General features: G+C 41.6%; 2 protein-coding genes across 7 annotated transcripts in view; both read left to right on the top strand.

The window, feature by feature from the left end:
• mthfd1l (methylenetetrahydrofolate dehydrogenase (NADP+ dependent) 1 like) overlaps positions 1-8,322 on the top strand; it is a 35,300-nt gene extending 26,978 nt beyond the window's left edge. For all 5 annotated transcript variants that reach the window (XM_020588892.1, XM_020588912.1, XM_020588897.1 and 2 more), the window contains 5 exons: positions 19-122; positions 293-470; positions 1,570-1,677; positions 1,794-1,946; positions 6,921-8,322. In XM_020588892.1, coding sequence (XP_020444548.1) covers positions 19-122; positions 293-470; positions 1,570-1,677; positions 1,794-1,946; positions 6,921-7,010 — 633 coding nt within the window. In that variant the 3' untranslated portion in view covers positions 7,011-8,322. The remainder of the gene's footprint in view (positions 1-18; positions 123-292; positions 471-1,569; positions 1,678-1,793; positions 1,947-6,920) is intronic.
• Positions 8,323-10,058: 1,736 nt separating this feature from the next.
• Positions 10,059-23,147, top strand: part of akap12b (A kinase (PRKA) anchor protein 12b) — a 32,489-nt gene continuing 19,400 nt past the window's right edge. The window contains exons 1-2 of one of the 2 annotated variants that reach the window (XM_020589020.1): positions 10,059-10,432; positions 22,579-22,654. In XM_020589020.1, coding sequence (XP_020444676.1) covers positions 10,298-10,432; positions 22,579-22,654 — 211 coding nt within the window. In that variant the 5' untranslated portion in view covers positions 10,059-10,297. Of the gene's footprint in view, positions 10,433-16,226; positions 16,246-22,578; positions 22,655-23,147 lie in introns of those variants that run through there. The other variant, XM_020589027.1, reaches the window with a different exon arrangement.

Genomic DNA, 23,147 nt, shown 5'->3' with positions numbered 1-23,147 from the left:
TGTCTCTTTCTCCTCTAGAATCTGAGCCTGGTTGCAGGTGGTTGCCATAGCAATCTCAGGAAGCAGATTCAAATTGCACATCTGTTTGGGGTACCAGTCGTGGTGGCACTTAACGTCTTCAAGTAAGATGCATGCAGATTCACTCATTCACAAAAACAGCCCGAGTGATCAACCTTTTCTTGATGTAGTAATGGAATAGTTTGTTCATTTCTGTGACCCCCAGAAGCACAATTTTGTTCTTTTTCATTTTATCTTTTGTCCTGATAACTGTGTTTTCTTGGTGAACCTTTAGGACAGACACCCAAGCAGAGATTGACCTTGTGTGTCGGATCGCAAAAGAGTGTGGAGCATCTGACGCTGTGCCGTGTAACCACTGGGCGCAGGGAGGGCGAGGGACTATAGAGCTGGCTAAGGCTGTGAATGAAGCTGCCAGGACTCCCGGCAACTTCCAGTTCCTGTACAACTTAGATGTAAGAGCTGTAAATGGAAATCGGCTTTTTGTGTTTCTCAGCTGTTCATTACTAAAGTTAAAGCCCTGTACTGAAAGACGTCATGCTATTGAGGTCTGTGTTTTGTTGCTGTATGACAGGGACTTATTATCTGTTTCTACTTTTTTCAGGATTGGAAACTGTCTATTTGTAGTAAACAGTGCTGTTGTCTTTTGCAGCATTGCCAGAGAATGTGGAGTTAAAAACAACAACTGGTTTGATTTATTGTGTTTGGGTAGTTGTGGCTTAAATGAACCAATCCTCTTACCCTGTGGGTGTCTGTTACAGTACGCCTGCATACCAACAATTGGAGTACAAGTACAGGACTTGTTTAACAACCCAAGTTAAATCCAGTAAAATCAGCTAATTAATTAGTCCAGTGTTTATATTCAAGTGGACGTTGGTAGCTTGGTTGGGTATGGGTTAGGTGAAAGCCGGTAAACAAGGAAGCCTGGAAGGATCCGTAACAGAAACCCTCAGAACAGGATGCTTGGTGCAGCAGAAGGCTGGTTAACTGTAAAGATGACGCCCCAGAGGTGGCCAGCTGGTCTGAGGGGAAGGACCCAGCAGGATACATGGCAGACAGCAGCAGACAAACAGCTGTGATGACTGTTATTTTTCATGTTAATGACATTGATGGCTAACTGAGAAAAGCTGCAGTTTTCTTTCACTTTGCAAACTGCAGCTTTGTACCTTGATGTCAGTACCTGGGAGGTGATAGCACATTCTTCTGTGGCCTTATGGATGTTTCACTGAGCCATAGTTCTGGCATTACATAGGCTTTATTAATAAAAACTATTCCTTGCCATTATTCAGCTCAGAAAGTTGGCCATTCGGATTTGAAAATAACACAAACGTTTACTGAATCTAGACATTCCTGTTGACACCACTCTGTGTCAAAAAGTGATGGTTTGATCTAGACTGAAAGGTATACAGTGTTTAGCAAGAGTCGAAGGGGAAAAAATCTTGTCTCTTGCAGGGTTTTTGTCTTTTAACTCTGATGTGACACAGTCGTGTATTCACTAAATCTTATTTCCCTTTGATTGGGTTTCACCCGTCTGATGCACTGTCCTGCACATAGATGCCGATTGTGGAAAAGATCAGAACAATAGCCCAGAAAGTGTATGGGGCTGATGACATTGAGCTGTCTCCAGAGGCCACAGCCAAGATAGATTATTACAGCCAACAGGTGAGATCGCTGCTGCTGCAATAACAACAACCAACCCACACACCGAGTCTCCTTTTTCTGTCTTTCTGTCACGCTCACAAGCACATCAAACATTATTTTCTTTTCCCCATTACCAGGGCTATAGTTCATTGCCCATCTGCATGGCCAAGACCCACCTGTCCCTGTCCCATATGCCCGACAAGAAGGGTGCACCCACCGGGTTTGTTTTGCCGATCAGAGATGTCCGTGCTAGCGTTGGGGCTGGCTTCATCTACCCACTTGTGGGAACGGTATGTGGTCTGCAGTGGAAACAAAACAGCGAGCTAATGCTGACTTCCTTTGTATGTGCCCTATAGCTCACAGCCACATTCCCCAGGTTTTTGGAAGTGAGTTTACAAGGCTGTAAATATCTATGTAAATATGAATGAGTTCATGCACTGAATAGTTTGTGTTATTTCTGTCAGAAATAGAAACATTTTATGTAAAAATACACACTACATAACAAACGGTACAGTACCCTGCACTGCAACTGGCTCATTTGAATTCACAAAAATATGGTGAATTTTCTGCTATCATACTTCTAAGAAATACTGTTGACCTTTATGCCTTTGCTGTTCTTCCAGTTAATTTATTCTTGCAGCAAGTTTCTTAATTCAGACACATTTTTAAAAGGTTACAATTAAATATCATTTCTGTTACTTCCAATATCTTTGTTGCTGTTTACCCACATTGGGTCATAGGCTGTTTTAGGTGTTCTGTAGCCCTTCTTCCTTTCTTCTTCCTATATGTTCATCTCGGAATAATATTTATGGTCTTGGTCCTCTGGTTGTCCTGGCAACTATATTACTGAACTGCTTAGTGCTGGAGTCTCTTGTTGATGATGAGCCAGGCAGGAAGAAAGCAGCTCCCTGAGCCTTTACCTCCTGCTGTTTCACTAGTGTGTCCTAAGGGCTGAAATTTGATAAGCTGAGGCAGAGATGTCAAACACCAGGCATGCTGGGAAGGGGAACCTACCAAAACGTGACGCGCTGACTAACGTTTCTCACAGGTTCTGAGTTTGTTTCCACGGGCCTCCGCCCACTTTGGAGGTGCGTTCCATGAGCTACATTCCAGGAACGCAACTATTACAAGCATGCTGTGTAAACACACAGTTTTAGAGGAAAAACAAGGGTTTTCAGGTAGTGGACTGTGAGCAAAGTGGTGAAGATGTCACATTTCTGCAAGTTTGTGTTTTGTTTGTTCAACAGCTGTTTGATAAGCTGCTTATACAGTCTCCATTCCTGGCTCTCTACTGTCGCATGAAGCTGAAACAAAAATCCTTTATCAAGTTTAAAGGTTTGCCTTTTATTAAAACTAGAACTGGTAACAGACCCAGAGGTCACACTTGAAAGATCTCACCAACATTACTGATGCTGTGAGGGTGAAAAGAGGGGGCGCTTCAGATGGACGAGTGGGTCTTTACAGGGTGAATAAACCGGAAGCGGTTGATGTCACTCTTCAGATATGTGAGGGAGGGGGTCACAAGCAAAACAATAGATCTGTGTAGAGTTCATATCCCTTTAGAGCAACCTTCACTGCACCCTTAAACCCAAACAGCTGAGATTTATAGCTGCTCCTTCCTTGGCTGGATATTGGTTGATGTTTAACAAGCTGTAGATTGGTTATAGGACTGATTACATCTTGAAAGAAAGCACACGTCAGATTAAAGCAGACGTTAATTTAGTTTGCCTAAATCTGGCCATGTTAATGACCCAAAGGCCAACAAGCTCAGTAAATCCAGGCATCTTTTTACCTTTGAAACTGGCCTGTGCTTCATCTTAACTTACACTAAACTGATGCAGAGATGGATAAACAAGTTATACGATATGGTATGTTACCACATGAGCTGTCTCAGCTACTTCCTTAGTTTTACATTTCAATACCACATTGTACCAAATGTTCTATGCCCTAAAAATATACTGACCACTCTTCAGTCTAGCCTGAGTCCTTAACAAGACTGTTTTTGCCAAATATAGAGTAATTGTTTGTTTACATTTTGTTGTTGTGAGGTTCCCGGAGCAATGCGCTGTCACAGATGAGAGTTCAGACCCATGAACTCGTCAGTCCAGCTCCATTTTTTTTTTTTTTTTCCATGACTCTTTCAGAGCCATGGATGCAGCTTCAGTAGATAAACGTGCAGTCCAACATAAGAATCATCCATTTAACTTTTAATTAAATGTTTAATTTTAACAGTTCCCTCCCTCTAATGGTCCTATAATATTAAATATCACAAGTGTTTGTAAGTAATAATCTCCTCCATCCTCCTCTTTAGCAGAGCTGCTGTTTGTTGACTGGGAGTCTTCTCCAAAATCAGTGGGGGGCTAAAGTCCAGCCACACTGTCTCTTACAGGGTTTTCCCTAACAAAGGCGCACATTGTGTCTGGGTATAATGGAGGGACTGATTTGGCTGAGTGGAGTTTCCAACTTTAGCCACGGAGTGTTTTGTTTTTGCAAGCGCCTACTTGTTCTCAGGCTTGAGAGGAGAACGGTGCATCTTCTTTTGCTTGACACATTGCTCCTTTAGCTTCTTTAGATATTTAAATGTGGTCATCGGTTATACACCAGCTGTCCCACTACAGTGTAGGAAACCTGTTTATGTACATACAGATGATGTTTGGTCTTATTGAGACAGTATAATAGTTTAGCTTGGACCAAAATACGTTTTCAGGCCAGGTTTCTTATTGTACAACAATGAGGAGAAGGTTATCTTAAGCCCATGAAGATACTGTACGATGTAGGACAGAACAGAATCTCCTTGGAGGCTGGTGGACTAAACCCTCCACATGACTGATGGACACATTTGAATCTCCAAGAACATCCTGGGCATGAAGGTGGAGATGTTTTCAGATGTATAAAAAATGCTCTGCTTAGGGCTGGAGGTTTCAGGTTTCAACATCACACTGGACCTTTAATGTGACATCACAACTAGTTTGGAAACCAAAGTCATGCTCATGCTGTATCTTAAGGTGAGTTACCTATAAACCTTTCCTTGTTGACTCCCACGTTACTCACCTACTGAGTCATCTGTGGTGAAAGCCTTCATGTAACAGCAGCCAACAGCGAGCGTTAGCATCCGCTATTGTGTAAGCATGTCCTCCTTGTTTTGTTCATTCGTTTACTTGCAGAGCTGCATTTCCTTAAGACGGGAAGTTGGCTGGTCACTTCCTTCTGTCTCATTTCCACTAATGGGCTCATAAAACTGGCCCTGGGTCAGATGGGATGAGCGCTATATAAAGAATGTTGCTCCCTGTCTAATGAGCAGGATCATTTCCTTTTCAGCTTGGATGAGATGAGCAGGCTGGGTTTTAGGAGAGGAACAGTGTTTTATGGGCCAGACGATTCCCAGACCAGTCTGTCTTGCCGACTTTAGGCATGAATCTCCATTCACACACTCCCTCCTGTCCACGTCACAGATTTCACTAGGGAGAATTTCCCCTGGCAGTTGCTGTTTCGTATTTAATCTGTCAGTGCAATTCCACATGGCTCTCCCTGACAGAAGTCTGCTGTCAGCTGTCAGCTGGTTACGGTAACAGGGTTCCCACATGTACGATCACACATGCCTCCCCTGTATTCTAGCCTGCTGAAGTTGTCCTGATTTAAAAATTATATAACTACTACTGGGAAAGCTATTTTTTGTTTTGGCTTTATGGGAATATAGGCAGGGATATAGTTGATATATTTTTCCATTATTATTGATCATCAAAGTTAACACAGATTTCATTACTGTCAGTTCAGGAAACCAAAGCACTATTTCAGATATAAAAGTTATTGAACACAAGGAGGTTTTATTGACAAGTGTGTTGGATTAAAGGTTGTGAATGCCAAAATATCAGAAGATCCTGCATATCGTCACTTGATCACGGCAAATGGACTGCACTTGCATAGAGCTCTTCTGCTATTCTGGACGAGGCACTTTACAGTTGCTGTTGCTTCTCCCCACATGCTCTGCAGCAGAGCTGGTCACTGGGAGCTATGTGGGGTTCAGAATGGGGAGACCAGGGATTGAGCTGCCAACCCTGTAATTAGTAGACAACCTGCTCTGCACCTGAGCTACAGCCACATCGATGTTGTTTCAGTCCTCAGACCAAAAGTATCATTTACCGTTTCAGTTCTTTAATTTTTAAAATGCTGCTTCTTTTAGCTACTTAATGGGCAAATCAGAACTGTGTGTGAGTGTGGTAGTGATCTCCATCAGAACAGTATATTACCACTATTTGTATTGATGACAATGAGAACAAAGCAACCACTGTGTACGGCTAAGTTCATCACTGCCAAAGTGGAGGCTGTCAACACATTGGTCATCTGTCTCTCGGGAGCTAAATGAGTCTAGATTACAGTAATTGAACTATTCTCATTTTTGCGATGTTTGATACCAAGTCTCACCGACTCGGTAGAACAGCTGTGTTGTGGTACAAAGGCTTTAATATGAGGCTTTAGTTCTTATAGAGGTTGTAATCTTATTTGATGCTGTGGCTACTAGCATCTTTATGAAAATATGAACCAGCTGCTGATATTTGTTTTAGTTGGATTGACAAAGCCCTATTTACATTGATGCACACAATGTTTTTGTGCAGATTTCTCCTTCAGATGAAGGTACAGGGGTTTTAGTGGGAAGATGCATTGTTAATATAATGGGTCTGTTTTACAATAGAGACCTATTATTTGCTGTATTCCCTTCTGTCTTCCTTTGTGCTGTCATTCATTTTACAGAGCTGCTAATTTATCAGTCAAGTATAGTCAGTAGATATAATTACTGTTTTTGAATGTGATCTTTTTTTTTTTCATTAAATATTACTGTATCTCTTTATTGTGCTGGTTGCATGTAGATTTGCTGTAGTTGGTGTTTGTCTTGCCATCAATATACTTGATGGTATACATATAGGATATGTCTGATATGAACAAATATCAGACCTAATCAATGGCTGTGTAAAATGTTGATTATCTTTTCTGTATATGCATTTTCGTATCATTTTGCTGAGTTTAATTTTAAGCAACAAAAATACGGTGGATCAGAAAATCTTTGCTTTGGGGGATTTTCCATCCTTGACGTTTGACAGATATTTGCTTGACACGTTGCACCGTATCCAACTGTTCATAAAAGAGTGGCTACGTTTAAAACTGGAGCAATTTGACAAAGAAAGCGATTACATCTTCATTTCATTATCATGTACTGCACTCTGCCAGCCAGTAAACTTCTTGCCTTCTGCTATTGTTGTCTCTCTCAGATGAGCACCATGCCTGGACTGCCAACCCGACCCTGTTTCTACGACATCGACCTTGACCCGGTCACAGAGGAGATCACTGGGCTCTTCTAGGCATTATCACATATACATCGATATGCAGTATTCTACCATCCCAGTCATCTAAAGGAACAGGCATTGTATCATTCTAAGTATTTTAATTACTCATTGACTGTTGTTACATGAGACATAATTTCCTCCCTGGAGTCTCCAGTGTAGTGCTTCATTTACCCAGTGCCAAGGCTCCTGTCTGTGCAGCTACACTCTCTTTGATGAAGTTCCATTCATCATCTTGTTTTCCTCTCAGGCTCTCAGATCTGTTTTCAGTACCTTAAGTTCCATGTGTGAATCATAAAACGCATCCATCCACTGCACCTTTGACAGGAAATGCGCTCTTGGCTCTTCCCAGCAGCCAAAACACTCCCTACGTCACTGTAATATATTCTGGAAAACAAACAACAAACAAATGTTATGCTGTATTTGCACATCTGTTTTTAAAGATGACCTCCTACACCTATACCAGGTATATCATATATGTTGTATGCGTATGCTTGTGATCTCTCTGTACTGTTTTTCAGTGTATGGAAGAGTCTTGTCTTCAAATCATCTTAAATTGTACTTGAATGTGTTTTAACAGATGTATTTTTGTGTGCAAATGTCTTATAATGGTGTTACATTTTTATACACATCTTAAACTTTGTGTATTTATTTACACAGCTCCCATTGTACGCACAAAAAACTGTTATGGTATTTACATGTAGTTATGACTAGTGTGGTGTCCTGACCTTCTGGATGCTGCCAACAGAAATCAGTAAAAGTTTACACTCATTGTTCCTAAGACATTTTTAGTTATTGCTGAACTATTCCATGTGATGTGATGTGATGCGACAGCTGTATGTTGATCCTAAAAATGTGTTGTCACATGATTGTGTTTCCCGTGGTAAGCCACACAGATCCTGACGTGTTGGAGATGATTTAGTTAGTAGATAATGGCTGAATAACAGGCACATGTTAATTTTAAGCCAGTTTATATGTGAAATGAAGCCTTTTCTTTAAAAGTGGATGCTTTATTTCATGGCAGTTCTTTTATGATGTTAGTCAACAAGGTAGGTCTGTTATAGACAACTGTGGGAGACCCTGAATTTACACTTTAATAGATGTTTGTTTTTTCTACCTCTCTGCATTCGGCGGAAATGCCAAATGGCAACATGCGAGTCGTCAGTGTGACAATGTTAGCTGGTTTGTGTGCTTGCTCCAATAACATATTTAGTATTGCTGTCACTGGCAGCAGTTGTGTGTTGAACATTTTGGTTCTCAGATAATCAAAAGTATGTGCATTTTAAATAAACTTTTTTTTTCTTCGCCTTTGGTTCCAAAACCCTGTGTTTGTGTTTTCATACCCAGCAGTTGACTTGTGGCTTAGCACATCTGTTGTTTACATACATGCACTCTCATCCTGTTGTCTCACACGTCTCCTGAGAGATGCTTCACCGCACTCACTTATTAAAAACATAAAATTTTTCTTCTGGTTTTCTACCCATGTATAGCTTTACACCCACAGGGCTGTATATCACAGCCCCTCCATGACCTACAGGCCAAACAGCAGAGCACTTCTTCAGCTCTGCTGTGACACTACAGGAAGTCTTTCCTGGCCTCTGCCATAACACTGTACAGTGAGTCTCCTCTGAGAGAGCGACCCCCCCCCTCCTCTGACAAACAATATACACCGCTAGTCAAAAGTTTAGACATGCTTTCCCATTCAATTCAGTAAAAAAGTGTGTCCAAGCATACAGTATATTCATTGTATACTCATTTTGTTAATGCGCTACACATCCAATGTAGCATTGGAGACTGTAATTTATTTACAGTGTATTTGTGTATATTAGTCATTAGGCTCTTTTATACCATAGCTTTGATTTATACTGTTTATTATTTATATATTGAACATTTTCTTTATTACTTATAGTCTACTTGGTATTTAAACCTATTGTATCCTTTGTACTTCCTTGTTTTGCTACTGTAAAAGCAGAGTTTCCCTTTCAGGATTGATAAAGTACACTATCTAACTAGCTGTGTGTGTAGTAGGCTGCCAGTTGTCTTTGGACAAAAACCTGGAATGGATTCCTGTTTACTTTGCATGAGAAAAGTGTGACGAAGACTTGAAGCGTTACTGAACCCTGCCTGAATGTGTGTGTGTGTGAGAGCATGCTTTGTGCTTTTTAATGTGCCCATACCTTACAGTTTTATTGAAGTCTTTCACTTTAATGACACCCACCTCCCCATCTCATTCAGATGACATCAGCACTCCTGCTGACAGGTCTTCCATGTTAAAAGTCATTCACTAACTCATCTACTGTATATAAACTAAACAACTCTGAGGCTTTCTCTCTTGGTTCACTGTGGCTTTTAGACACCTGCTTGAAATTATTCTGTAATACAACAGGAGCAGCTGGTCGAATCCACATCTCTGTGTGAAAATGCTTTTTTATTTGAAGCAACTTCAATTGACTGCTCTAGTTAGTAACCTTAGTGAATGTTGCTACCGTCTGCTCTCTGGACACAGGTCACAAACATTTAATGCTTTGAATTTTGCTTCAGTATGTTTCTCTATTCCAAGTGTTTCTGTTGTTGTACTGTGTGTCTGGGCTGGGATTTAGCTGCAGGGACCCTCATTCTAGGCTTGGGTGATCTTGGATTTTAGGGCTCGGGCTGTAATTTGTGTAATCTGAAATTCCAAACAAAATGGCACATGGCTCAACCTGCAATTAACATTTAAACCTGACATCTCCCCATCAGTGAGGCCAAGCTGCTCTACACTATCACACTGCATGAGGACCCCAAAACTTTGCATCAATCAAGTAATCCTCAACAACATTAAATAGTAATTCTAAAATAAGCAGTAGGCAGAGCTGCACTGTCATATTATTTATCAAGATGGGTAATAAAAACTGAATGAATCTGCCTGTTTTGTACCAGTCCTAATTTAATTCACCAGTGTCTAAGGGCAGACAGATAAACTGTTCTACAAGCTGCAGAACCTGGCATGTGTAAACTGTCTGTCCTCCATCAGCACCATCAGTGATGCAACAAGGCGTGCCGCGGGCGCACCGGAGCCCCATGTGAGGCTGAAGGGAGGTGTTGGGAGGTGGGGGGTGTCGTCACAGAGTTTGCTGGTCCTCACTTCTTCCCTCCAGATCCAGGCCAACCCGGGGCGGAGCTGCGCTGTAGAGCTCGTCATTTCCACGCTTTCGATACCGGCTCTATACATAACACAGTGTTGTTGTTGTTTTTTTGTGCGTCTGGGTCCTTTTAGACTGAACGCAGCCAAAAACGAGGAGAGTTCGCCTTCGTGATCGTTCGCCATGGGAGCAGAGAGTTCAGTGCAGCGGGACGGGAAGACTCTGGAGGATGCCTCAGCTTCAGCCTCCGCCTCCGCCGGGGAGCAGAGTGCGGAGGTGAAGGTGCTCCAGGAGGAAGACAGCGTCCTCGACAGCAAGGTACAGCCGATTCTGACACCCTGAAATCCCCGTACCTGTTTACCAGGCCTCCCTGCACGGTGGGCACGGAGCAATGTCACGCCACATTTTTTGGTGGGACGTTTGTTCTGCTTCTCGTCATCTGCTGTAACGCTTCAACTTAAGTTCTCTCTATAGTTTACCAGTGTTTTACCGGTGTCATTCCCCTTCGCTCCCTCCCCCTCACTCTACAATTCTCCGTGTCTCACTTTGTGCGCATCAGTAACGTGCTGCAGCGCACAGGCTCCATGCACGCCTGATGCTGATTTTGCTGAGTAATAGGTCGAGGTGTCTGCAGTCCCGCAGTAATAAAAGGCCACATCAGCCCGGGCCAGATCTACAGTCACGCAGGCCGCCTGGGCTCTAAAACAGCTAGAAAACAGCCATATATGTTTTTACTTAAGATGTATTGGATGAGGCACAGCTCTCAGGTTTATGGACTACTGAGTCTGTAAGGCCATGATAGTCACAGGCTCACAGGTGACTCATGACTGCACACATTTTTATGCACATTTCATGTCTCTTTCTCCAAAAACAAGTACCTTTTTGACTTAAAAATAGTCATTCCAAGCCATGGACACCTGTATATTTTAGTTGTGCAAATCTAAAGTAGAAACCAAGATAAAAATGACAGTAAAATAAAAATCCAATGTGTGGCTTCTTTTTAAGGAATTAACATCAGAAAATCAGGGGGAAATATAATAAAAATGTAGAAAAAAGCCAACTAATGTGGGAAAATAAACTTTATAAATAGGATATTGTATAATCTCTATAAACTTATGCAGAATATTACAATTTGACGACATCTTGGTACTGTTAGCTATATTTTAATTAAATAAATAGATGGGCTGACATGATTTATGTAGCAGTCACCATGCTGTTTTCATTTCCCTGGCCATACAATATGTTCAGCTGCCGTCATCTGAGGCATCTTGCCTTCTCGGCACTGGTACCTTGGTGTAAATTGCTCAGCACTGTGTGAATGGATATTTGGAAAGCACCTACTAATTACTATATATATATTTCACGACCTGCTTTATTCACACGTAGTATTGGATTTATTGACTTTTTTTATATATAGGAGGTCAACAGGTCAGATTCTGTGGCCCTTCTTTTTTCCTTAGAGGTCAGCAGCTGAGGGAGCTGTTAAGTGAGAGAGCAAGCACAAAGGGATTAACATTTGGTAAAGATTTTTAATCTCTACATTTGTTCATTCTTGTTTAATTTGCAAGGATGTGTGTGGCTTATGTGCTTGTGTGCAGTTGACAATAATCCGTGCAGCAGTTAGGTGTTTTGTCGAGCCTTGAGATTGTTATCACAGGTATCATCTTGATGGCAGCTTTGCCTGGATTTTGTCAGTGACTTGGGAATGTGTGATGTGAAATGCCTCAGAGCTGCTAATCTGACTTGTGTACCTGTACATCTGTTGCGCTTTGTGATTCTAGCTGCGATGGTTTTGCATTTTCCACCGCTGAGGAGATGTTTCTCCATGTAGCAGGTTGTTACTCACAATGACTGCACTGCCTTTAGCCACTACTTTAATTCCATCCACTCTTGTTTGGCTGCTGTTGTACTCTCATTCCAGATCAATAGAAGCCTCATTGATTTCATCTCACTATTACCACCACATTTGTAGAAATACAAGAAACACACACGGCTGTATTTGAAGTCACTAAACAGATCTTTTTTTTTTTGTCAAATTCAGTAAAATCGGTGCCACAAACTTAAACATGATCTAATTTGAACATGATGAGCTGAAAGGGTTTTCATCTTCAGATCATTTGTCTTCATTGATTTGATGTTTGTTCTCTTTGGAGGCTAAGCACTATAAAGTTCCCATGAGACTGTTTTATGGCCTGTACAGTGACTGAAGATGCTGTGAAAGGTTGTCATCAAGCCCCTCTGCTTTACATATTGTAGCACACATTGCTGTGCATATTAGTACCCAAATTACAGTAACTGCTGTTTACAGATTTGTGAAACAACCCTAACAAGTGAGGGATAGGACTGCAACCTATGCAGTTCTTATTCATTTCAGAACCAGAGAATGAATGGAAATTTTGTATACCAAATTACATTTTAAAGGTTATTCTGTTATTAAAACAGCAAAACAGCGGTAGATTAATTATTTTTGAACTAATCTTATAATTGTTTTGCCTGTAGTGAGAAAAGGTTTTCTGGATCATTCTGAGCATTCGGACAGCTCTGTGCCAGAGCTGAGGAGGACCGTGACCTTGGCTGTAGCAGCCAGTATTTTATTCTTGAACCATCTCAGGGAACAGATGGAGCAGCAGGAAAATGGCAGATGTAGCTGTGCTGCATTTCCTCTGGAGGGTGACACTTTGAGCACAGATTAAAACGGTGATTTTCCATCCATCTATATAAAGGTTCATACTGTAGAGGGTCACAGGGGGACACTGGTGCACCCTGGACAGGTTACCAGTCTGTCATAAGGCTGACACACAGAGACAGATTACACACCTTGGATTCACACCTACGGGCAATTTCGAGTCACCACTTAACCCAACCTGTGTGTTTCTGGACTGTGAGAGAAAGAAAACAGTGATTCTGGAACCTTTTATTCAGATTCAGAGACTAAGTGTTTTTGACATGGTTGAGAAAAGGTCACATGAAGTATATTTATATCCTCAGGGAGAGGGGGCAGTGTGTGTGTGTGTGTGTTTGGCTGGTTAAAGTGTGTGGTTGGTCAAAGCAGATGAAGCAATTTTTCTTGAAACACAGCTATAAATACAGTATCCTCTTCACTCCATAGAGGAATTTTAGCAATGGCTCTCTGCACCGCCACTGACCCACCTTCCTCGTGCCTCTCTGTCTCCAGCGACCTCACAAATGTTATCAAAATAATCACATATAGGTCATAATCCAAGTGGGTGTTTACATGGCTGCTGAAACCCTCTAGAGTCACAGTGCACAGTTTTTCTTTTGGCTCATAGAGGACGCCCACATGGTCGGCAATGATCAACAAAGCTCAAATCTGAGTTGTCTGCTTCACTTTCTTGGTGTTACTGTTATGAAACTACAGTAACTTAAACATTAGAGTAGTATCCTATATCTACACTTACTCACAAATAACAACCTGAGCACGAGACCTGTGTCACATGTCACGTCCTCCATGTAGCTTCATGTTATGTAATGCTATGTATTCCTATTGAGGCTCCTACGTTCCTGTATAATGAGCTGCGGCTGATCAGACGCCGCTGTTGCTCTGATCATCCTGTTTAGCAGCGAGACAAAGAGAGAGCAGGGAGAGGCAGAAGGGGTCAGACAGAGGATTCATTGAGGATAGGCCCAGACAGAGACAAGCCAGGGGCCCCTGTGTGCAGCGGGCTGAAACTAGAGGAAGGAAGCAACATTTTGGGTGGGCAGGGAATGAGGGGACGAGTGTGGAGCTTGGGGGGGGCACCGTCCTGCTTGATTTCAAAAGGACAATGATGACAGAGATTACATGGGTAAAAAAAAAAAAGATTTGTGTGTGTCTGTGTTGTGTAATTGGAGGTATGGGACCTGCTATTCTCACTATGAGGGTGTAAACACTGATCACAAATGTCAAATAATCAATGTTTTCCATAGGGGGTTAGCACTCTCGCCTTACAGACAGAAGGTTCCGGGTTCAAGTCCCACTCGTCTACTCTGTGGAGTTTGCATGTTCTCCCTGTGCCTGTATAGCTTTTCTCTGGGTACTCCAGCTTCTTCCTGCAGTCCAGAGACATGCAGGTTAGGTTAACTGGCGACTCTAAGTTGCAAGTGGAGTGTTAATGGTTGTCTGTCTCTGTGTGTCAGCCCTGTGATGGACTGGCAATTTGTCCAGGGTGCACCCCGCCTCTCGCCCGGTGTCAGCTGAGATTGGCATTGATGTATATTGTCCGAGCAGTAGTGATGATGGAAACATGAGGAGAGGTTTTCAGTGTCCTCTGTTGGTGATGTGTTTTTGCATATATCAGGTCTGGCCAACAGTGCTCGGCCTGTTCACTGCCCTCAGGGACTGTTACTGCAACTCTGTCCCAATCAATTGTTATGATCGGTGTTTTTATGTAGTGCAGCCTTCCTTTATCTCTCCACCAGTGAGAGGTTTTTGTATCCTCATGTAAAAGTAAAAGAATCAAAGAAGAATATTAATCAAATTATTGTTTAAACAAAAGAGCATTTATAAATTACAGCATCCTGAATAAATGTCTTTGCATAATTAGATTATGATCATGCACACAATCTGATTCCAGTATAATTACTTATTACTATAATGACTTAGTTCCTCTCTCATAGAAACAGACCTCTCAAACTGGCAAAGAGATAAAGGAGGGCTGCACTAAATGAAAACGCTTACGTGGCGTAACAGTTGATTGGGACAGAGCTGCTGTAATAGTCCCTGTGGGCAGTGAACAGGCCAAGCCCTGCTGGCCAGACCTGATATATTCAATAACACATCATCACCATCAGACAGCGAGTCCCAGGCAGGAAAAACCCTCCTTACACTTCCAACATCACTACTGTAAGGGCAAAACAACACTATATGGTCATGTATATCTGTGCAAAAGTGGTCCAAGGTCCAAGCCACTGCCCTGTGCATGAAACAGAGGATTGCTGACTGATTTGGGGAGTATCAGATTAAGGTACTTACACACTTATCTATGAGTTGGAACTGATGAGGCATGAATCTCATAGCATAAAAGGAGTCTTGTGTTTTTTTTTGCATGTTCAGTATTTGAAAAATTGCCTGTCACTGCTAAGGTCTGTGCTGGCTCCTCCACTGCAATGCTCAAACTCTTACCCCCATTACATCAGGAGCCTCTGTGGACTCGCTCACTCATCCTACTTCTCTCTTCTTGTTTGGTCCATGATTCATCTTTTAATCTTTCCAAGCACCTCTTGGCTCTTGCTGTGTAAAAACAAGAGTGGCCTCCCATTTTATTTGACATTGTTTCTGTAAGACTGAAACCAAATGGTTCTTAATCCCACAGTGCTCATAGTATATAAGAATAACATTTTCACTGTGGAGAGCCTGAGGTTGTCTTCTCATAACCCAAATGACAAAACATAAACTTAGTGCCTAAGAAAATGACCCATTTGCCCATTATAACAAAAACATTACACAGGTTTTCAGCAGGTTTAGGCATTTACAAGACAGGGTGAGTCTAAAAAAATGATCCTACTGAGTTGTATTATGGGAAATTAAGGATCCAGGAAGGTTTCTGGACACTGCTGCTAAGTGTATCAAAAGTGTATTTGGATTTTTTTCTAGCTCTGAGATATTTGATATTCCAGATATAAATGGTGGCTAAGAGGATTTAAAATGTGTTACTAACACTGTTGCTCATTATTTTCACGACTACAGTGGGTCACTTGTCAGGAAAACATAAACATAGATAATTTTGTTGTTTGAATAAACAGACGATGCCTTCAGGGGTCTTTCGGCATCAAAGAGCTCCTTCAGGTTACTCATAGTGCTCGTCATGCTCTCCCTCACTCCCTCTTTCGTGAATCTGTTCACCACTCTTGCCGCCTTCTGTGTTGCTCTTTTTGCACATCCATTTTTCATCAGCTCTGGTCCTGATGCAGCACTAACTGCTTCACAGAGCACAGGGGAAGATGTAGCCTATGAGGTCACAGTGTGTGTTTTATAACGGTGACTTTAGTGCTGGTTGGAGTCAGAGCATTTGGAAGACAAACAGTGACTCATAGCTTCAGTGCAGCTGCTTTGTTAGTTAGCTTCCTCATGCACGGAGGTGTAGCCACACGAATCTCTGCAGCCGAAGCGAGAATCATTTACTCAAGTACAGGTTTGAGATGTTTACTCGAATATTTCCATTTTATGCTACCTTATAATTCAACACAGCATCATCACATCTGTTGAATATGTACATTAGCAATGTTTTGCCAACACTTGTCTCCAAAACAATTTTAGAAGACGATAATGTTGGTGATCTCACTTTGTTGCATTGCCTTCAAATGATCAAATCTCCATTAATACAGCTTTAATTAACTGGATTGGAAGCTAGTATCTGTTATTTTAAAATGATAAAACTTTTCTGAAAACTCTCTGAACTGTCATTCTGATCATCAGTTTGCTGAGTCACACTCATTCAAGTTGGTGGAGGCAAGATTTTACACCATCTTTTGTACTGTCTCTCTCAAGATGTGCAAGATAGCCAAGACTTTAATGTTTGTGCTAATAAATAATAAATTAAGGTCATTAGAGCTGTACACAGTTCCCGTTAATGTTCCAGTCTACTCTTCATTCTACTGTATGTAATTTGAAAAGCCTTTCATTTACTATTTACTGCTGGAGAGAAAGAAACACATTTAAGCTTAAAGGCACAATATATGTGCTTCTACTCACTAACATACACCATCCAAAATATATGACTCAGGAAACTGTTCTTCAGGTATTTGGATAGCTTCGGGTTGAAGTGACTTATTTAATCATGGACATTGATGCCAAAATCTAGATAAAACATGCAGTGGGGCAATAATCTAAGAGTAATTTGAGCCCTAAAGCTATAAAAAACAAAGTCTGGTTTAAGTGTCTCACTAATTAGAAACATGTTTTTAGTGTCTGTATGCGTTCCAGACTCCCTCCCACTGGTCATCTTTTTGTCTCACATATGACTTGTGATGCTTATCGGTGCTCTGAGAGATTCATGACAAGGGGTCAGTGAATGGGGTGGATTTGTTGTTTCAGCCCAGTTGGCAGGCCCCTGGGGTGAAACGCGCACAGATGAAGGGATGAGGGTGATGGAAAATAGACAGATTGTGGGAGGTAGAGAGGCTTGGGGTTAAAGGGTTAGTGACGTACTGATGTAGGTAGAAGAGGACAACCGGGTTTCATCTGTTGACATAAAATGGAATCTAACAGGTGTGTGACTCTGCAGCTTAAGGCTTATTTGGTTTGTATTTGTTTGTTTCTTTCTACTTTATCTCTTCCTCTTTCACACATAAACACACAGAATCACACACTTATTTGAGTTTTGATGATTACTTTTATCCTTCCTGTGTTTCTCAGGTTGTTTTCTCATCTTGTGTACTGTATGTAAACCAGGCTGGAACAAAATACAGCTTCTGCTCATCACTCATACAAATACTGATGTGGTTTTCAGGGCAGAGAATGTAGTGGGCCATAGAGTTTCCATAGGGAGCTTGTGTGTGAAGAGTCAACTGGTTCATTGTAACAGATGCCTCTGTTCCTGAAAGTCACTATAAATAAAACCACACAGTCAAACAGAGCAGAGATGGACAAGACAATGGAATTGACAGAGGGAACGCTGGAAGAGACAAAAACAGAGATGAGCAGATAGTTACATTCCATAAATTTAGAATACTGTACATCTGGACATGATGTGATGCAGTCAGATTTGGCCCTGTGCAAATGTTTTAGAGACTATTTTAAATGTAGCTTCCACAAACCAGCCATAAATTAGGTCATTTTATTAATTAAGCATGATTTGAATGGAGACTTGCAACTCTTATGTTTTATTTGTAGTCCAGGACTCTGTTGTTCATTAGTGTTTCTCTGGACTGAACAAGTACACACACACATACACATGATATGCACACAGAGGCACAGGTACGTTTAGTCTGACCACCTGAGCAGAGTTAACGGACTGTGGAAACAGTGAGAGCGTTCTCCGGGGGTCTTGTCAGGCTTTGATCGTTGGTATGTACTGAATGTGGGGGTCAGGGATAATAGATCTGGGGCTGACAGGGGTGAAGAAACATGAAGGGAGAGGAAGGGAGAGGGAGAGAGAGATAGTCACTAAAAAAAAGCCAACTTTGGCATTGAAAGACTTATGTTAACAACAAATCTGAAGATTGTCAATTTTCCAGTATTAATACTTCTTTAATGCCGATATGTTTTTTTTTTCAATTCAAGTGCTTCAATGCCAGTGTTTGTTTTTTCTGCTATGTTTTTTAAATTACTGTTTCGTTTTCAGTGCTAAGCTTCATTTTTCAATTCCATAGATGTTTTTATGGGAGGATACGTGTTGGACCATTTCTTGACTGTGAGCAGAGATAGTGCTAAGCTAAGCCAACTTGGCTGTTGGCTCTAGCTTCATTTTAATCACACAGATAAGTGAACAACACCCATGAATTGGTCTTATAGACTTGGCTCCAACATGATGACTCCATATTATGAGAATATGGTGTGTCATTTACAGTACAGTAAGTAACTCCCATCCCCATCTCTCTCACTACATTCATCATCTTCTTTTCTCATTCTGGCTCTGTCTCTCCTCTCCGCTCTCATTCTATCTTCACGTCTCTGTTTTAACATCCTCCTTTCCTCTGTCTTTATCTTCTTGCTCCACGTTCTTCCAGTCGTCCCCTCTGACAGCGTCATCCTCCTTTTGTCTGCTTGGAGCCTCTGTCTACATTTCAGAGGTCAGAGGTTGTGAGGTTAACTCACGAACAAACTACGGCCACACAGAGGGTCTTTAGGTCTGTTATCTCCTACCGTGCGTTTGCTTGTATGTGCATACGTTCATCTGGGAACTCTCCTAATGTTGATGTTTCTGTACCAGACACTGATACTTGTGTATATTTAAAAGGTCATGAAAACGTGAATCCCCATTAAACGGTTCAGTTTCTCTCTGTGTAATTTTAGCAGCACCTCTCACTGAGTCATTATCAATACGCTGCCAATAAAATCACTACATTGACTACTGAGACTATAAGATCTAGGTTTGAGATGCAATTTACTAGCTTTGTCACCCTCTTCTTTTCCATTAACCCCCCCTTCCTGCATTTTGTGTTTGGTTTAAGACGTATAAATCTCCTCTGCTGGTCTTTGTGAAGTGATTTAAACACAGCAGGTCGTCTCTGTCCTGGTGCCAGTAAATGAGAGAGGCAGATAAGAGGAAGTAAGAATCAAAGATAAATTGGGACAAAAGTGAAAGAAGAGCGAAGAGTAAAGTGAGAGAAAAGATTTCAGGAAGGGAGAGATTTTACTCCTCGCTCCAGGTCTGTTCCTGAAATTGTAGGTCATTCCTATTGTGGACAACTGGATAGGAAGTATTTTTAAGTGTATTTGAATTTCTAATTTCTGTTATACCTGTTATGTATGAAAGGTGAGTCAGAAGCCCCTTACACACCACCTTTTTGAGGTGGGATTGTTATACCCTTATCCTGTCTCATTTTTGTGTGTGTAAGGCGCTAAGCCGCAATCTGGTCTGCCTTGGGAGGTAGTACCAGAGGCGAAACAAAGGGGAGACATGCTCTGTGTAGAAAGGGTGAGCTGGTAGTCTGGGATCAAGTGTGACATTTTGATGATGTAATATGTGTGTGACACTGCTACCGGCATCTCAAGTATGCACGCCTCTCTGCCTCAAGCTGTTCTTGGCTTATCTCTAACTTTCATTCCTGCTGTCACGAACACGTTGATTACAGTTATTACTCATGGCATTCGCACACATAGCAAGAAACACACTAACCAATTTTGCGTGAAGTGAAATAAATGTTTGACGATCCAACAAAGTTACATCTGCACTCATCTCTCCCACCATTGTTGTTTTGGTTTGTAAACTACTGGCGCAAAATTTACGTCACAGTTGACGCAGAGCGACGTCGCACCCCGCCTTTAGTGCGGAATCCCGGCTTGCTGTCTGAATTCACAGGCTAGCCCGCGATTATTCTCGCCTTAGATTGATCTGTATGAACAGCCCAAGGACGGGACATTGACGACCCTTTGGAACGACAGCGTTGCGGAATCTCAGTGTAAAAACAACTAGAGTTTTCACCCAAGTCTGCTGGCTGACAGATACCCAGTGCCTAATGGATATGTAAATACTCATGTGAAAGAGGCTGCAGAGACAGAAGGAGATAAAATCACCCTTTGTGAGCATTTATCTGATAAATAAAGATGAGATCAAGAATAAATGAAAAGAACTAAAGGAGGCAGTAAAAGAGAGAGGGGTTGCTTAATGTGCTTTGTAAACACAACTCAATGTACTTCTCAAGTACAGAAAAACTATAAGCAAGCATGCATCCACAAGTACAGTGTGTTCGTAATACACAGAAAAACAAACACTCTCCTGTTTTTTTTTCCTCTGCTGCTGTTTTGTGACTGTTTGTGCACTTTGTGTAGCAGGTCTAAGTCTGTCCTTAGGCCTTTGTGGCAGACCATGTCGACCAAGAGGACATCAAAAAAATGTACAACTGGCAGTGAAACCTCAACATATTCTGTCTGGGGACTCTTGAAAGGAATTCAGAGCAGCTTGGACGACGCAGATACTCTCATTGTTTGGGTCAGTTTGGTTTCAGGTCACTGAAATGGTAAAGTTAAACTGACATTCTTTTAATTTCTACACAGCTTTCACTCTCAATCATTCCTGTCTGAGAGTGTTACATATAGATAAAGCCCTAAAGAATTTCTTATATTGCATTTAGCCACAAAAGCCTCTTTGAAAAAAAAAATTCTTTTTTTCTCTTCGAATGAAAGGCAGAAATAAATCATAAAAAGATTAGATGTTTTATATTTACCAAGTTTAAGATATGTAATAATGCATAGATGTATTAAAAACATTCAAAAGAACCACAGATTCAAACCAAAGTGGCTTCTTAAAGGCTGCAGTGTTACATGCCATTGCTTGTGAAGGATCTGTCCTGAAACTTCCACTTGCTGCAGTGGGAGTATTGCAGCAACATTTTTGACACCCAGAAGGAGTGGCATTCTGACAAAAGTGAGAGTGGGCTTGTGAGGTAACTCAGGGACCGAGGTGGCCAAAGGGTGAATATTTTGGGGAAGGAATTTTGGTGAAGAGGGCAAGGAATGCTGGGAATGCCAGTCATGAGTTAGATCAGGGAAGGGTGAAGTTGCCTCGGGTCTGGAGGTCAGCCAACGACTCACAAAAACGAAAGGACCCTCCTCCTCTGACTGAAAGCATTTGAATTCATGTGTGTTTTGTGTGTGTGTGTATGATTACTTGTCTAAAGACCAGACCTTGTGTAACTTCGGATCTAGGGATCATTCCAATATCTAGTCACATCTGCCAGATGTGACTGGAAGTCATTTCAGAATTTTTCCACAGTCCTTATCCAGGACAGATTATTCCCAGAAAATGGGATGAACTATTCTTAATGTTCTCCTTTTCTTCATATTTGAATTCCTGACTGGAAAATATACACGATTTACAAGATAGAGGTAGCTGCTTTGGTGTGTATTTAGATAAAGATTGGATCAATCCATTTAGTAACAATGACAGAATGTCACTGTGAGGACATAAGGAACGATATTGCACAGTGTGCATGACCTACAACAAAATCGTCCATTCCTTTATGACATTAGCACTTAGCAAGCGGTAAACAAGAATAAAAGGTCATGGTTGTATGCAGTAAATGTCTTGCTTACATCCAGAACCAGTCACACTCACTTAAAATCAAAGCCAGCTCACCTAGTTTGGCAGTTCAGAAGCCAATGCAAACAACTTTGTGCATCTATCAAATGACTAAATTTACTGAACTGCATCCAGTTCCTGCACCTAATGCAGCCAGTTGTCATGTGGCGTCAGCCATCTTTGCTGTTTCTCTCAAGCAGTTACAACACCGTGTAAGACAGCGGCCTGTCTGACGACTGATCAACTGATCCCTCCTTTCATTCTTCTGACCTGCTCTCACTTTATTTTTCTCATCTTTTAGCACCCTAATCCCTCCAACCTGTCCCAAGCAGAGTGTCCCCTCTGTAGTGTCATTTTTCAGGGCTTTCCTGAAGGTCTTTGGGCTGCTGGGAATGGAGCCTGAGTTGTCCATTAGTTAGATTAGCAGCTTTGTGGGAAGGCTCTGGTTCCCTCTCCCCTGGCCAGGCCAGACAAAAGCTCTGGCCTCCCCTTTATTGTATGGCTGTCAGTTGGAGCTGGTCTCTGCCAGAAAAAACTAAGGACTCAGATGCACTGATAAGGTGCTATGTATGAGCCAGGTTGTGTTTCACTAACTTGCTAACACACTTGTAGAATGTCCATAATGAAAAACGACTAAAATTTGTGCTTTCTGAGTTTTTATTGTATCATCAATAATCCTATAACATTTGGATAATATTCCCGTGTTTGCTAATGCATTTAAATGTATCAATTAAAACTATCTCCTGACTCAAAGTTTTCTCTTCTTTCTGTCTTTTTTTTTAGCCTTTGCAGAAAAATGGACAAATCTCCAGCATGACCAGTCTGAATGGATGCTCTGAGGACAACACACTGGCAGAAGGTGTGTGGATAAGTGTGCGTCTGTCTTGTCACTACTGTTTATTTACAGTATTGCAGTTTTGGGTGCTGTTGGGTTTGGGCCAGTTATTCAGCAGAGGCAGAAGTTTATGCAATGTGGCCACTGCATAAATGCTGCTTTGAATTTGTAATAAAAGATGAAGGACATAAAAGGACTTTGTGTGGTCTTGGAAGAAGATACTTAAAGGACAAAGGGAACATTTTTATATCACAGTTCTTATAGTCGGTAAAATGTATTTCCAGTTACATTAACGTGTGCACTTGGCACACTAACCCGCGTTGTCCTTCTCCTGCAGCACCCTTCTATCTCCAAAGCTGTCTTTGTTTATTTTCTCTGTTGTTCTGTCATGTCTCCCTCAATCTGGGAGGGCTGCTGAAGCGTGTACACTCTCCCTAAATATTTAGCAGGCCGTGACCTCGGCCCCGCACAAAGCACCCTGCGGACTTCATAATATGTTGTGGCCTAGGGGAAAGAG

The sequence above is a fragment of the Monopterus albus genome, unplaced genomic scaffold, assembly GCF_001952655.1.
Source record: "Monopterus albus unplaced genomic scaffold, M_albus_1.0 scaffold9.1, whole genome shotgun sequence".
In the NCBI taxonomy this organism is placed as follows: domain Eukaryota; kingdom Metazoa; phylum Chordata; class Actinopteri; order Synbranchiformes; family Synbranchidae; genus Monopterus; species Monopterus albus.
The sequence above is the reverse complement of the archived record's forward strand: the minus strand, read 5'-3'. Positions and strand labels throughout refer to the sequence as shown.